This window comes from Microtus ochrogaster, chromosome 1 (genome assembly GCF_000317375.1).
Source record: "Microtus ochrogaster isolate Prairie Vole_2 chromosome 1, MicOch1.0, whole genome shotgun sequence".
Taxonomy (NCBI): domain Eukaryota; kingdom Metazoa; phylum Chordata; class Mammalia; order Rodentia; family Cricetidae; genus Microtus; species Microtus ochrogaster.
In genome coordinates, this window is record NC_022009.1 from 7930899 (window position 1) to 7947716 (window position 16818).

Below are 16818 nucleotides of genomic sequence, written 5' to 3' on the forward strand. Positions count from 1 at the left end.
ATAAAAGAGCTAAGTTACATAACACGAAACGCTAAAAATATACATGAGAGTTCCCCACAAACTAAGCACCCTGAAGCTAAAATATAAGATGCTTCACTATCACCCAAAATTCAAATTTCTATGTCTTATTCACAAATACAGAAGCACTTTTGTTACAGTCTTGAGGCAGGACTCCAACTACACAGCCCAGGCTAGCCTTGAACTTGTGACCCTCCTCCCTCAGCCTCCTGAGTGCTATCACAGGCATGTGCTATTAGACCTAGCTTCAGGAGGGGTTTTAAGGGTTTATCTACAGTTACGACCGTTTACCTAGTATAGGGTTGTTGTGTGATAGCATTTCTCCTGGGGAAATGCAACACATACATCTTCTCACTCCAGACAGGGAACCCACCACAGACCAAAGTTCAGAGTCTACCAAGTCCAACCTGGTGAACCAATTAGTTTTATTGGGGTCACTTACAGAAATATGAGTGAGGAGTTGCTTACAAGCACAGAAGTGACTCAAAGACAGCTACATCACTGAGGTTTACCCCAGCAGGGGTGGCAGCATTGGGAACCTGGAACGCACTCCACAGCCTGAACACAGCTTGACAGATTGAAGTCTCTTTCAAGTAACTCAGTTGGTCTTAACAGTAACTCTTCCAGGCAGCTGAGCTCACCTGAGAGTCTTTGGTGCTGCTCAGCTTTCTTCCATCGGAGAAGGACTGCTTTTATTGTTTAGGGTGGCAGGGTGGGGCTGAGCAAATCTGGTCAGTTTCAGGGACTTCCTTAAGCCATTTTGAGTTGTTTGTTTACCTTGTTGCATAAGCAATTGTATAAGCAATTTCCCTGTAGGATGGAATGTTACAATCTTGGAAGAAAGTGTTATGTAACAACCATATCCAGTTCAGTTCAGTAAACTTTTTTCTTTTTTTTTTTTTTTGAGGAGACAGTATTTCTGTGTAGCCTTGGCTGTCTGGAACTTGCTCTGTAGACCAGGCTAACCTCAAATTCAAAGAGATCCGTTTGCCTTTGCCTCCCTAGTGCTGGGATTAAAGGCCACCACTGCTTGGCAACTAACTTCTTAAAGTAGCTTTTAAATTTTATTTATTTGTTTGTTTGTTTATTATGTGCATTGGTGTATTGCCTGTATATGTCTGTGGACCCACATGCATGAGTTACAGACAGTTGTGAACCACCATGTGGGTGCTGGGTATTGAACCAGGGTCCTCTGGAAGAGCAGTCAGTGCTTTCAACCACTAAGCCATCACGCCAGCTCCTCAGTAAATGTTTTAATATAAAACATGATCATAACAGCAAAGATCATTAAAATATTTTAATACTAATATACATTTTCTTTTCTTAGAAAGACACAAAATTCTTATATATCAGTATTTAACAAAAGAAAAACCTATTGACATAAATATCAAATATTTTACAAACAGAATAACTGACATATTTCACCAAAATTGTCTCTGTTATTTTGGAGCATAAATGCATACCCAGATGGAATAAGGATGCTTCAATCGTGACAGTTATTTTTGTAACTTTAGTCGTGCACAGCTTAGCGTGTGTGCACAAGCTCTCACAGCTGATGGAGAAGAGAACCATGGCACACTTCTCTCACCATACCTAAAAGGAAAATAATCTTCACGTAATGTTATATCCCTTGGAAGTCTTAGAACAGAGAAGCACTCCATGCGGGGCATTTCTTGTAGGAAACCTATTGTTATGGAGAACCATTAGGGTTTTTTGCCTCCATAAATGATTTCTAAATGTTTCAATATGCCCATCCCATGTCTTGCATAACTGCCTCATCTACTTACCTGGGATGTGCTGCCTCTTGAACTGAAGATCATAGTAAGTATCCTTTCAGATTAATGGATGAGATAGCTTAATGAATGTAACCACCAAGGGCCAGAGTGGGGAGGAAATAAAAAAGGAAAGGCTTTCCTATCAACACACGCAGCCTTCCCAGGCCCCCGTCACAGCGTTGGTGAGGAAGATGAAGATGAACCCTGAGAGACATGTGAGAGATGGGATGACGCCTCTCACCTAAGGGCCGGCTCTGATTCCACGGCCAAGTTGCCAGTTTTTCACTTACATTTCTACTTTCCAATGTTCTGAACTGTAAGACACACATGCACACGCACAATACAGTACAGTATGGCACTACACACACACACACACACACACACACACGAGTATTCGGTACAGCACTTGGCGCCAACTTACATGTTTATGAAGTACATATGAAGAATATAAGGCACTTTTGCGGCTTACAAAAGTGAATGCCTCCAAATTAGATATTAGCCAAAAATGGAGAAATGTCCTCGCAAAGTTTATAGGAATTCTGAAAACCCACATAGGTATGAACCATCAGTAATCCTGGCCAACATCCTGGGACGCTCAGTGTGACCAAAGGACAGAAGCGTGGAATAAATAACTGGTTAAAATTACACAGTGCTACACTCAGTGTCAGGAGTTAAAATGCTCTTATAAAACATGGTCCTTTCAGGGACTTGCGCTTCTCGGCCACAGGGAACTGTAGCATAGGCCACAAGCACACAGGCACACTGCTGTGCAGACCAAGTGATGACACACCAGACATTAGAGACTTACAAAGAGACTGTGGGCTGGGTTTGTTTATGCTACTTAGAAACACAAAATTTCATGTATTCCTTTTAAAATAATTTTAAAATCAAGCATTTTCAGTTTCCAGATTTAAAAAACTCACTAAATAATATAAGGTTTCCAGACTCTTCAGATTAAAAGAATGTCACGCCCTACAATACACTTCGACATATTTTTTCCAGGAAAAAAATTAATTATAAAGCCAAACACTGATTATGGAATAGTCCATGTTTTGTGCCCCCTTCCCAAGTCCTTCCTAAATCACGTAGGGTTGGGTAAATCCCTAACAAACTCGAGGCTTCAGAACAGGTACAGACGCTCTTTGCTTCTTTGTTCTACCTGAATTTTTAAAAATTAGATCTGCTATATCCTGTTAATAAGTTGATGGCTATTTTAGCCTAAAAAGTGTAGTTTTAAAATAATCTTCTTAATTTAACTCAAAAACTCAACTGGCAGCTCCTTGCTGCTCGTGTAGGGATTAGGACGCAAACACAGCTCCTTCCGCCGTTCATAACTTAAATCTTTGCTGCACTTCCTCGGCAATCATCCTAGAGATGGCCAGGGAAGAGGTGGCGGCGGGAGAAGGCGCGTTTCTCACGTGAAGAACACGATCTCCAATCTCCCCAGCTCCTCCATCAAACACAAAGTCGTCTACCAGATTTCCATTTCTGTCCAAGGCCTGGGCCCGAACTCCAGCCGGGCCTCTGCAGAAGCAAAAAACCAGGTGTTAATCATCTGAGCCAAAGAGACAGGGCGGTCTACAGGTTTCCAGAATATCCTTAAGACGATAAAATCTTTATTCACACGAATGGCTGGCTGCTCACAACCGTCTGCAACTCCTGTCAGGGAATCCAAACCCCTCACACAGACACACATGCAGGCAAAACACCAGAACACATAAGATACAAGTAAACAAATATTTTTTAGAAAGACTTTCAAATAAATATCCAAATAATTGTATTACTTAAAAATATCTGCTCTTTCCTAAAGCAGCAGGTAAATTCACATTCAATCAGAATAGATTTTTACGCACGCCTTTAATCCCAGCACTCGGGAGGCAGAGGCAGGAGGATCTCTGTGAGTTCGAGGCCAGCCTGGTCTACAAGAGCTAGTGCCAGGACAGGCTCCAAAGCCACAGAGAAACACTGTCTCGGAAAAACTAAAATACATACATACATACATACATACATACATACATAAATAAATAAATAAATAAATGTAGATTTATTCTCGAAATCAATCAGTGGCAATCATAGAACTGTATCAGCAGCACAGACCTTTCATAAAGCAGCAGGAGCAGGAGCTGGTTCCTTCCAGCTGCATACTCCATCTAGTCTACTATTCCTTTGTATTTTGTCTTGATAAAATATTATTAAAACTTATAAAAAAATAAGAGTCCAATCTGGATTTTTAAACATTTCTTAATAGTTTAACCTTCAATACTCAGAAAACCTTCAATTAATTAAAAAGAAATGGCAAGTACAAAAAAGAATTAATTCAGCAACATGTTAATATTATAGTGAGTTCTGCTTTTTGTCTGTCTTGCTTTGTTTGAGACAGGTCTTATTATGTAGCCCTAGCCATAGGCCGGCTGCTCTTCCTGAATTCAGTGTGTGGCCAAGGATGACCTTAAACCTTAAACCTTTTTTTTTTTTTTTTTTTTTCCCCGAGACGGGTTTTCTTTGTGGTTTTGGAGCCTGTCCTGGAACTAGCTCTTGAACTCACAGAGATCCGCCTGCCTCTGCCTCCCGAGTGCTGGGATTAAAGGCGTGCACCACCATCGCCCGGCTGACCTTGAACCTTTTTAAACTCACTTTTAGACATTTCACTTGTATTGGGGTAGCTTCATTTAAGATGAGGTGAAGAGACTGACCCCGCTGGTAGAGGCCTGGGACAGCTAATTGTTCCCACCCCAAGCTGGCAGAAGAGGGATCCTGACCACAGGCCCCAGGGCACACTTCTTCCTCAAAACCGGCTTTTACCTGCTTGGTTTGCTCAGTGTACATCCTTGCCCACACCCCTGTGCCCTCATCTCCTCCATCCACTGGGGTCAGCCACGCCCCTCCTCAGCTTTCTGGACACACTGAAGCTTGTTCCCATCCCAGCTCACTAGACGGTCATGCACCTGGAGTCATCTGTGCCTGCAGATCCTCCTCAAACTCCTTCCCAACCTGGAAGTCAGCGATGTAGTTCTGAAACCCTGTGTGTATGGTTGCCTTCCTGCATGATCTCTTTGTCTGGCTTTGGTAAACTAGCAGTTTCCTAGAGCGCCACGTTCACTCGGAGCCCATACAGGTATTCTCTGAAATTCTCATTGCCCAGCATCTTCCAGCACCCACTCAAGTCAGAGAGCAGGAGCACTCTCGACCTTGAACTTGCTGATCCTAGTCTCTACCACCTGAGCGCTAGGAATACAGGCATGTACCACGCCCACTTTATCCCCAGCCAAGATTCTGTTTTGTAACAGAGGAGGTTTTTTAGACTTGGATTTCTGCTGTTTTATAAAACAGTCAAAATTTACAGATGAAGTTTGAATTAAATACATTTAGAATCCAAATCATCTCCTCTGACAGCATTCACTTTCAAAGCAAAGTGAGAAAAAAAAAAATCAAGACACAAGAAGCCAGGCAATCATGAGCAGTTTTTATTGATTCTCAGCTCAGAAAAGAACCTAAGGCCACAAGAGCAACAAGGATAACACTGTCCTCTAGAACTCAGCCTGCTGGACAAGGACAAAGCCAATGTTAGCCACCATCTACCAAGTGCTTATCACATGATGGGGATCATCTCATCTATCCTTCCAACCACGCTGAGAGGCTGCTCACGTACGTACGTACGTCACCTCAAAGAACATGAAGACATCAAGAACCTCCCCGAAGACTCAGTTATACTGCTCACAAGAGTGAGAAACTGTGATAAAGGTAAATGATTGGCTTTAGAGAATCAAGACTTGGGGTTGGGAGAATTTCCAGGGGAGCATCTGCTACAACACTTGGAGCCCGAAAAGAATGGTACCCACTGAGCACACAGATGCATGTCAGTGTGGGTCCCTATCTCCCTCGACAGCAGCACTCCTTGAGTTTCTTAGCAAAGGATTCCATTGCTGGTTAAAGTGGCCTTGGGTTCTCCTCATCCTGTCCTGTGTCTTCAGGAGCCAGTCAGTCACTGGTGTTCGCAGCTCCGTGTAAAGTTACTCTCCTCCTTAAACTAGCATGAAATGCCTAAGCCACCAAACTCTTCAGCACCTTAGGAAACCCTATGGCTCTCGCCTTCAGGGCTCTGAGACTTTCCTTTCAGAAGACTTCAGCTTCAGGGAAGTAATACAACTTGAAACCTTAGGCAAGATAAGCCAAAGTGCCTTGAGGGCAGACGGTGTCTGGTCTAACACCTACCTCACCTCCAAGGCTAGGTCTGTGTGTTGCAGATTGCAGGCATCCATTCAATAAGGCTACACACTTATTTTTAAACCTCTAGTTCTTTTAACAATTTTGTTTGATTGTTTGCTTTTTGAGACAGGGTTTCTTTGTAGCTTTGGAGCCTGTCCTCTGGGAACTAGCTCTGTAGATCAGGCTGGCCTCGGACTCACAGAGATCCATCCACCTGCCTCTGCTTCCAGAGTGCTGGAATTAAAGGCGTGCACCACCACCACCACCTGGCTTTTAATGATGTTTTTAAGAACTAAAAGAATGATTTAGCAAACTAATAACTATGAATTCAATTATATTTAATATAGTGCATGCTATTCATAGCTAAGTATAATGGCAAGGTACCTGCTAGATACTACAATATGTCCAGAAACAGTATCAGCTGAATCTATACTTTCGTTTTTGGATCCGAGATCTCCTGACTGCATTACTGTCACGTGGCAGACAGACTGTGGCTGGGGAAACGTTATGAAAAGCTGTAATTGACATCTTGGGCTAGTCCTACACAGGATAACTCATCATGGGATCTACTGCCAATCTAAATCTGTAATATCGCGTGAACACATGTAACCTGGGTGTGCTGCTATGAAGAAGGTAAACAATTCCAATCCAATTTCCAGACATGAAGGGGCAGCTATTTTCCTTACTAATTTTGGACAAAATTGGATTATGAAACTATGGTTTTTATCTGGGCTCAACTTTCCTCACCCCAGCAGGCGCAAGGGATGGACCCCTGTGCTTGGTGTGGACAGAAAGCACCCTACAGCTAAACTCATAGGGCAGCCCTCTATGCTGGAACATTTGAGATCTGCTCCAATGACTCTCGCCTGGTTATGAGTCTCAGCAGGACCTTAGCTGGGGGATCCTGTGGGCCCGAGTGTGGCTAGGTGAGCTCTCCTGTGCAGGTCTTGCATGTGTTTCTGCCAGGTGTTCTGAGGGGAACTTTAAAAAATGCATAAAAACAAAAAAAAAAGAGTTCTTTGTATGAATTACCATTAACATTTTGTACGATAAATGATTCAACAATTATACAAACATAACCATTCTTGTTTTATCTGTACCCCGAAGCAACATTCCTTTTTCCCAACGAATTTAAGGCACACCCCTCATGGCATACCATTTGATATTAATGTGTATAAAACTATACTTGTTAATAAAATAGTATGTGCTTAGTATTGCCAATATTCAGTCTGTATCAACCAGACTGGCTTCAGATTTCTACTCTTCTGATTTACAGACAGAGGGACCGGGAAGAGAGTGGGGGTGGGGCTACAGACTGAGATTCAAGCAGGAGCAAACATGTCTGGGTCCACTCTCGTGAATTTGCTTCTCTGTTTATGTCCTTATACTTTAAATTCTCATTCTCACATCCTAATTCCCTAGGCCAGACAGACAAAATTCCTTAATACATTTTGGTACCAAGGGAGATCTTTTTCTAGATTCCATTTTTACTAAGAGACCCTCAGTTTTGCCAGGCATGGTGGTGTACGCTTTTAATCCCAGCACTTGGGAGGTAGAAGCAAGTGAATCTCTGTGAATTCAAAGGTCTACTTAGGGTTCTAGGGCAGACAGGGCCTGTCTCAAAATAAATAAATAAAGGAATAAATAGATAAAATAAAAAGAATGCATTAGGTTCTAACTTTCTATTTACATTTATCAAAAGTCCCTTTCTACTACCTGGGGGGGGGGGATTAAAATATAAGTCCCTAATGCTCTGTTACCTTGTTTTGTGCGATGGACACAATAAAGCTTTCAAATTTCACTGAGCACTTAATATGCTCCTGTGAATCATACATCAACTGAAAACCTAGCTCAAAGGGAAGGATGTAAGACAGGGAGAAATGCCACCTCCTGAGCCCAACACAGCCATTGGCATCACAACTCACTGCAACTGCGGTCGCCTGCACCGGCTCTGCACAAGGACTTAACAGTTGGGCCCTACTCCTTTGCTAGACTAGTGGTTCCTGTAGTTCTGGGAGAAGAGAGGCCATTGCTCTCAGCTGTGGGCCCACTACTGTGCCCACAAGGCTCCAATGAAGTGTTCCGAAACAAAGTCACAAAAAAAAACAGACACCATGAATCCGGGGAAAGGGGCTGATAGGAATGGGAAAGAGAAGAAGAAGGCCGAGGGAGAAAGTCATCAGAACGCATTCTACGCATGTATGAAATTGTAAAAGAATGAACTAAATAAGAAAGGCAAAGAAGACAGGGAACCCAAGCCTCTCGCTTACTAAAATCGCCCCTCCTGTTCTAGGGCAGCATCAGCACCAGCTCCTCTCGTAAATGGGTTTTCAACTTCTGTTTTGGGAATATGAATACCCCTGCTTTCCCTCAATATTGGCTATGTATATTTCAAAGATGTTTCTTTTATTTTCTCTTTGAATTTTGTAGTGTGGGGGTTACCTAATTCTCTAGAGTAGTGGTTCTCAACCAAGGAAATTCTGCCCCCTAGAGGATACTGGCAACATATGAAGACATTTTTGGAGTGTTACAAATGCCAGGAGCGGGGTGCTACTAAATATCCTGCAAGGAGCTAGCCGGGTCTCACAGTAAAGAATTATTTAGTGCAAAATGTCAACAGCACCGAGGTTATATAGAAGTGTCTTGCACTTCAATTTATGATGATATAATATAGTTTTCATTCTAAAACTTTCCTTTTGAATTCCTTAGTAATACATCTAACAGAGTGGTACACTGGGAAAGGGGAATCACTGCATATACGACGTCATCTTTTCACATTCTTACGGTGCCAGCAAACTGCAGCAGCATTGACATGTATGTGCCGCATTTATCAGAAAGCATCTTAAGGAGCTTAGAGCTAATGAAGAGCCTTGGTGACAGATCCCTTAATGATACATTTGCACACCTTATGCTATAGCTAACATAATAATAACTTCACATTCCAGCCTAATGCTTAATAGCAAATTATTGCCCACAATGCCTTGCTAAGCACTAAGAATCAAGATGAATGTCTTTCAGTAGCTACTGCAATTTAAGGGCACCATTTGAGAGTAACACAACCTACTAAGTGTGGCTCCTACTAGCTTGTTCCTTTGCAGTGCTGGGGACCCAGCTCAGGTCCTCATGAATGTATGCTCTGTCAGTTTTACCATCTGACACTGCTTATATGCTTACAGCACACTACTGATAGGACATCTACGGTTGCAGGACAAATAAGACAAGGTGAGACTGAGGCTTCAAGCTGTGAAGATTACCACTGATCTTATTATTAATATTATTATTATTATTAATATTATTATTATTACCACTGATCTTATTATTAATTAACATTTCAGGCATATGTACAGAAGTGAATCAGCAGAGAAATGGCAGAGGTCCATGCGGTGTTCATAGATCCTGATCTTTCCTCCTTAGAAGTAGTCACTCTCCTGAATCAGGTACTTATTAGTTCTAAGATTCCTTTTTATTTTCACGGTGATCCATAAATAATATGTAACATTGCACTTGTTTTTCAACTTGTGTAAATGATATCAAATACATCTTCCTTGTGCTTAGTAAATTTCTGAGTTTAATAGCTAGAGGAATCAGAACCAAGAGGAGGAACACATAGGATGGTTAATGCATTCAGCATCTCTGTCTGCAGGGGAACTCACCTGTGATTGAGCTGACTGCCCCATGTGCACCCATGCATGGCTTTGCTCCAGCTTCTATAAAAGGATGGTCACTGAACATGGCCAGTGAAGTCACCGCCACAATTTTGATACAGAACCCCAGCTGCCCCCCTGACCACAGAGTATTAGTGACAGTAATAGAAAACAGATTTAAGCGGTGCATTTTCAGATCTAAGACATTAGGAATCGCAGCAGCAAACTTAACATAAAAGGCGCTGTGTGTAAGTGAGTGCAAGAAAAATAAGGCCTCTATACCATCTGTTTCAGAAGGTGTAGAAGGAGAGATAAGAAAGAGAATGTGAACTGGTTTTTAATAGTTCTTCTAAAGAGTCAAGAACGGTTTCAGAATGATACATTAAAGATGGATTTCGAACAAGGTCTCCCTGCCCCCAAGGGGAACAGCTGACAAGATTGTTACTCTTTCCAGATACACACTGGAGCTCGCTGACACATTACACCAGGCTACTTTCAACAGCTGCTCAGAGTAGACATTTGGTGCTCTGGAGCGTCCTGGAGGGGTACAGCATGAGCACCTCAAAGCACACCGCTGGTTAGACTGAACAACTGGCATGATGCTAAAAATATCACCACAGAGGAAAAACACACAGGCTTGGATGATATTCAGGATAATCTACACATCAAGTCCAGAAACTCTTTAGTTCTAAGAAAAAGAAAATGGAAAAAAAAAAAACTAACAACAACAACAAAAAAAAAAGGCCGGGCGGTGGTGGCGCACGCCTTTAATCCCAGCACTCGGGAGGCAGAGGCAGGTGGATCTCTGTGAGTTCGAGACCAGTCTGGTCTACAAGAGCTAGTTCCAGGACGGGCTCCAAAACCACAGAGAAACCCTGTCTCGAAAAAAAAACCAAAAAAAAAAAACCTAACAAAACAAACTTTTCCTGACAGCCTGCAGCAAGGACTTAGATGGATTGTTACCACACCACTTCCCACTTCTGTCCTCAGGCAGAGCTGAACCTAAAACAGAGTGGAGGGGCCAGAGAAGTCACTCCGTGGCTAAGTTTGATTCCCAGCACCCACTATGGGCAACTCCAGCTCCATGAGCTCCAAGACCTCTGGTCTCTGGCACCTGCGCTCGTGCATATACCCCCTCCCCCCCACACACACAATGAAAATAAAACAATCTTTAAGTAGAGAAGAACACCAAGAAGTATGTGTCTAAGGTTTTTGTCTCAAAAGAACAACAACAACAAGAGTTGTAGATAATTACAAAGATCCAGCTCTAGGCTGTGATGCAGTAACACAAAAGGGATTCACCTCTCTTGGGGAAGGAGAGCAAAGGTTCAGAGGCTGTGCTGTCTGAAGAGCCAGCGCGCCAGCCAGACCCGCCTCCCAAGTTTACCATCCTCGCCCCGTTTCCTTACCGAAGCACATCACTGGTGGTGATCTCAGGGATGAACTTCTGAAGGTGTTTCACTGTCTCACCGAGAAAACAGGCTTTATACATTTCATTTGCTCCATACGAAAAATTCTGAAGCAACATTTTAAGGAAACCACTGAGAATGAAGAAAAAAAAGAAACTCGATGAGACAGAGGAATTCTTTATTACTATAAAATATCTTTACAGTTATTTTTTGGTGGCATCATATAAATCTATAAAATATCAGAAAAATTATGCAATAAAGAAACTTTTGGCCAAGATATGGAAAGGAAATCACTCATACTCAAAATTTATTAAAAAAATATGGTTTCAAACTGGTAGCCTATGAAGTTTGCTAACATTAAGGCTTTCTAACACTTTCAACACACTAACAAGGCATTTTAGTACAGGGCATTAAAGCAGTGAGACGCCTCTCCTAGTGTAGTCAGGTGGGGATACTGCAGTCTAGCAGTGGTCCTCCAGTGAGACTCTGCACACATCCTGAACAGTTAACCTAACCCTTCTGCTACAGACACTGCTGAGGGCGACAGCTATATACAGTCCGGAATGCTTTCCAGGGGTTTCACATAAAATCTCCTGAGGGAAACATTGCTGAAGAGACCAAACTCAGTTTGGTAACGTGTTTGCCATACAAACACGAGGACCTGAGTCTGGGTGCTCAACACCTATGTGAAGAGCAGCCGTGGCGGTGCATGCCTTTAGTGCAGCCCGGGGAACAGGAGGGAGGAGAACACTGGGGCTTGCTGGCCAGCGAACCTAACTGAGTAAGTGAGCTTCCGGGTGAGTGTGAGACCCTGTCTCAAAAAGATGAGGCAGACAGTGATTGAGGAAGACACCTGACATCAAACTACGGCCTCCATATACATGTGCATGCATACCCACACAGATGCATGCACACAGGAAAAACCAAACAGCATACTTAATAAGGCTATATTTTAGAATAGTAAAGAATCTGTGTCATATGTCATAAGTCTATACAATGGCACCCTTAGATTTATATACATGGACACACACACACACACACACACCCCTATCTCATCAGTAATTTATCTAATAGTTTACAAAACAATGGTGAAAAGCTTAAAATGATTTTCTCAAAGTAAGTCCTTACTAGTTTCAGATCTCATAACAACATTTAAGATGTACTACCAGATATATGAATGGCTTTTGGCCTTACTTTCTTTTCGGTTAAGACATTAGCACCCTGGTTCATCACAATCTTTGTGACATAGTTAAACATTATACTTGGAGCTAGGTGTATAGTCCAGTGGAGAAAAACCTGTTTGGTATATACGCAAGGCTCTAGTTTTGACCTTAGCATCAAAACAAAATAATCAAATGTATGCTTATTACATAAAGATCTTAATTTAGATTAATAAAAAAAATTAATGCAGCAATCACATGTGAGGGCTTATTCTATCAGAATATCAAAAACTTCTCACATTAAAAAAATTAAGCACTTAAATCATCTTGAAGGTAACTCTGGTACCTCTTGAGAATTATTTCCATAACATCTCTGGCACTGAAGTCAAAGGGTCTGTAACCTTCCCGCTTAAAGGCGAGCACTGCATTCGGCCCGAGCCACACAGTGCCATCCAACTTTGGTGTAAAGTGAACTCCAAGGAAAGGGAAGCGGCTATCCGGGACCTGCAGATTCAACACAGCAGCCAACTATTAGCTTCATTTACATCTCACTTCAAAGCAGATACAAAACATCTGACTGGTAAGACAAAGTAGTTCCTTCTAGATATTTGTATGCACTGTGAGTTGTATTCAGACAGGCTTTTCGATTAATATGCTTGCTGGTTTAAAATGCTACTGCATTAATATATGTTGTTCTACTTATTCATCTTTCTGGGTAAAAAAGGTTGAGCGGTTCTACTTCATATTATTGCCTCTTTCTCCTATGAGAGAAGTCTGGGACCCGCAGGTAAAATAGGACTGCCAGAAAAAAAAATTACATATTCACAGCACAGGCCTCGGCGAAGTGAGAAGAAGCAGATGAATTTAGTTTTTGGCAAAGCACCAATTCCAACCAGTTCAACCTAACATACTTTTGGGGACTTGTTCATCAACAGGGCAAATGCAGGCACAAGAGTGAGCTTTCTATTTAAATTCCCCTGACTTTTACCCCTGGAACTAGAGTGGACTCCTACACAAAGTGCACAGCTATGGGTTGGGTATCTCCTGGTTTGCTTGCAGTACTCCCATGGCGTACTCAAGCTCACAGAGACAATGTCCACGAGAGCAGAGACAGCTTTAGGGATGCCACCACCACAGACAGGTAAAAGGACCACATACACCGTCTTCCAAACCCTCTCTTTAAATGCAAGTAAAAGCTTTATTTTCCTTTCCTTTATGCCCACAGCCAGCTTGGTAAGTAAGAAGACAGAAGTATCATTACCCACCGGATAAATATTCCCGTTGACAAGGTAGCCCTTTTCTGGCTTTAAGAGCAGGTAATCGCCCCGGAATGGGACAATCTGAGGATCAGGACTGCAGCCACTCAACTCTGAAATACGGTCTGAGTGAAGTCCTGCACATGTCACAACATAGCGACAGTGAACCTCCTCTCCCTGGTACAAAATAAAGGAGCATGGTTAATTTCTATATATGAGAAAGAAAATGTGGCATAGTACTTGTCTATGTGAGCGCTTATCTAAAAAACAAAACAAAACAAAAAACCCTTCAACTGAATGGAGAATTAACAGAAGTTGAGATATAGGGGGAGGGTAAAGAAAGGTTGGGTTTAATTAACAAGCTATAAGCATGTATGGAAACAGCACACTGAATTCCAGTTCATAGTTGATTATGCTAATTAAGATACTTGGGGGTGGGCGAGGGCAATATATATATATGTACACACACGCATATATATATATATCCTGGAACTGGGGGAAGGACCTGAAGAGACACCTTTTTCAAACATATATAAATCACCAGTGGGTAATGAGAAAAGTGCCAGTGCCTGACACCATGAATCATCAAAGAACCGCAAGTCAAGACTCTTGGGGCCAGGCATGGCGGCACATGCCTTCAATTCTGGCACTCAGAAGGCAGAGGCAGGAGGATCTGTCCACATAACAAGCTCCAGGATAGACAGTACTACAAAGAGAGACCCCTGTCTCAAAACACAAAAAGCAAACCAAACCAAACTATAAACCAACCAACCCTTGGGATACCCTCTCACACCTCGTAGGAAATACACCATTTGTCTATATGTCACTAATTATTTCTTTATCCTCATTATCATGTCCCTCTGACAGAAGACCTAGGTTAAGTTCCCAGCCTCCTCATGGTGACTCACAATTTTCTGTAACACCAATACCCTCTTATGGTCTGAGGGCATCGGGAACATACACAGTGCACAGACACACATGCAGGCAAAACACTCATTTACACACAATAAAATATTTTTTAATGCCCAAAAGACATAAAAGAGGGCAGGCTAACTGGAAAGAAGAAGCTGCATAACAGAGCAGGGAATATGATCCAAATATTTCATATATGTGCAGAAAACACAGTAATGAAGCCTGTTATATATAATTAATATATGCTAATAAAAACATTTAAAAAAAATCTATACAGTGGCTGGCTCCCAAGGTACAAAAACTGAGGCTGTGTTCTGACACTCTCATGTATACACATACATACAGATGCACACACATATCTGTACATGCTTGAACATGTACACACACAGAAACAAATACACAAAAACATAGCAATCACTCAATACAACTTTACAAGTAAATGAAAGTGAAAAACAGCTCCAGAGTCCTTACCTTAGTATTTTTTTTTATCAATATGGGCCCACTGAGTGGAGATTTAGGTTTAATATTGTAAGAAGGAACCAAACTAAAGCCATTTTGGATAGAACTTCCATTTTGAATAAGGGTCAAGTAAAGTTCAAATCCCCCCCCCCAAAATAAAATAAAATATCACTCATTTCCCCTTTTGTCTAAAGTTAAAAAAGACTATAACTAAAAAAAAAACCCCTATATACAGTAACTACAAGGACTATAGACAATATATGCAGGAAATAAATCCATCAACAATGTCTAGTCCATTTGCATTTGACAAATTCAGAGAAAATACTCCATATCTATCCTATTTTGGTGAGTCCCTAGTCTTGTACCTATTTTACTTTCTATCACAACTTGCTTTCTGCATCAGGTAAACAAGGAAAATATAACTGTAACTATCTAGTCTTCACTCCTTCAGAGACCAAAGAAGTAAATAATATTAACTGAGTTATACCGTCTGCCTGCACTACTGCATGTCCATACACGAGCCAAGAATTAGGCTGGAGATTTAAAAACATACACACACAGACAGAGACATGGGGACATGGGTCATCCTTGAAACAAGAATGCCAAGAATACCAACTTTATTGTGTTCAGGGGCAGTTTATATAGTGCTCTGGTCATAGCCCAGCTCTCCAGATCTTTCAGCTGTAGCCACCAGACTTACCTTAGTATTCTTGACAGCGATTGGATAGTTCATCCCTGGCAGGAATGAGAAGAATCAGGGAAACTTTGGTTTGAGCAAAAGAAAGTTGTCACTATTTGAAATTCTATACCCATTACAAATTTAAATGACTGTTTTAGTTGTACCTTATTTATAATTCTGAAGCTCTTTACCAAGAAAGAAGACTGAAATAATTCATAATTGACAAAACAAAACTCTGGCATGATTTAGGATGGTTTCTTTTCATTCATTTAACTAACACACATTCTCGAGCTTGGCCTAGCGCAGGCCCATCACTTCACCGAGCACAGCCATGCTCTGCATGTAAGCAGGGCCATCACAAGTGAACTGGCTTTAACCACAGAACTAAAGCTGAGAAATTAAACACAAGACAGCCTTGTGTCCACGTGTTGGCAACCTGATTCCCTGCACTGGTTGTTCAGAGCAGCCAGGGCTTTCACAGCACAAAACGTTCCTATAATGAGCTGACCGAGTATCAAGTTTGTTCCCACGTATTGATGAGCTATTAACAACCTATAAAGCATATATACAGAAAAAGACTACAATCTACCTATATTGTGAATTTGACTTATTCTGCTACCCATTTATAAACAATTTTATTTAATAAATTTTTTCATCATCTTAGAGTGTAGAAGGACGCTGGGCAAGGGATTCATAAAATCCAGATCTCCTTTAAACCCTGATAAGGAAGAACCTGACTCTCTACAAATTTCCTTGCATCAAACAGAATGCTTGCAAGCCTCTCATTTAACTAAAAAAAGCTAACTATTCATTTCAAAGCAAAATAAAGCAGGCTGTAACTGCAGTCTAAGGGGAACAGGAGGTGAGACTCGGAAGGGCTGAGTCTTTTGATATTGGTCTGCTGTTGGAAATCTGGGTGTGTCCAAAGATAGCCCACCACTTACTATTGCTATGCCATATTCCCCAGCAGTCTGAATCAAGGTCTGAACGGCACTAAAGTCTGTATTCACCGTAAGCACTGCTAAGAGGTACAGACTCTAACCTTCAGAGAACCGTCTGGAGGCCACCTGTCCACAACAGCCGTGGCTGTTAGACTTTAGTACCAGCCAAACGTATACTCAGTGCCTAGTTCTATCAGCACACAGAAACCCAGGAACTGCGGGTCTGCTCTGTCCACTTATCCATACTCACCTCCAACTGAGCCGACTCTAGCCTGGCTCCTCAGAGTCTCCCACAAACACCAACCAGACAAACAAACAAACAAACATCTCTCTCTCTTTTTTTTTTTTTTTTGGTTTTT

General features: G+C 41.8%; 1 protein-coding gene across 1 annotated transcript in view; it reads right to left on the minus strand.

The window, feature by feature from the left end:
* Positions 1-456: 456 nt before the first annotated feature.
* The window catches only part of L2hgdh (L-2-hydroxyglutarate dehydrogenase), a 37741-nt gene continuing 21379 nt past the window's right edge, over positions 457-16818 (minus strand). Inside the window, exons 6-10 of the mRNA XM_005343149.3 lie at positions 15540-15574; positions 13478-13645; positions 12559-12716; positions 11053-11184; positions 457-3317 (exon numbers count right to left, since the gene is read on the minus strand). Of these exons, the coding sequence (XP_005343206.1) occupies positions 3122-3317; positions 11053-11184; positions 12559-12716; positions 13478-13645; positions 15540-15574 (689 nt within the window). The 3' untranslated portion in view covers positions 457-3121. The remainder of the gene's footprint in view (positions 3318-11052; positions 11185-12558; positions 12717-13477; positions 13646-15539; positions 15575-16818) is intronic.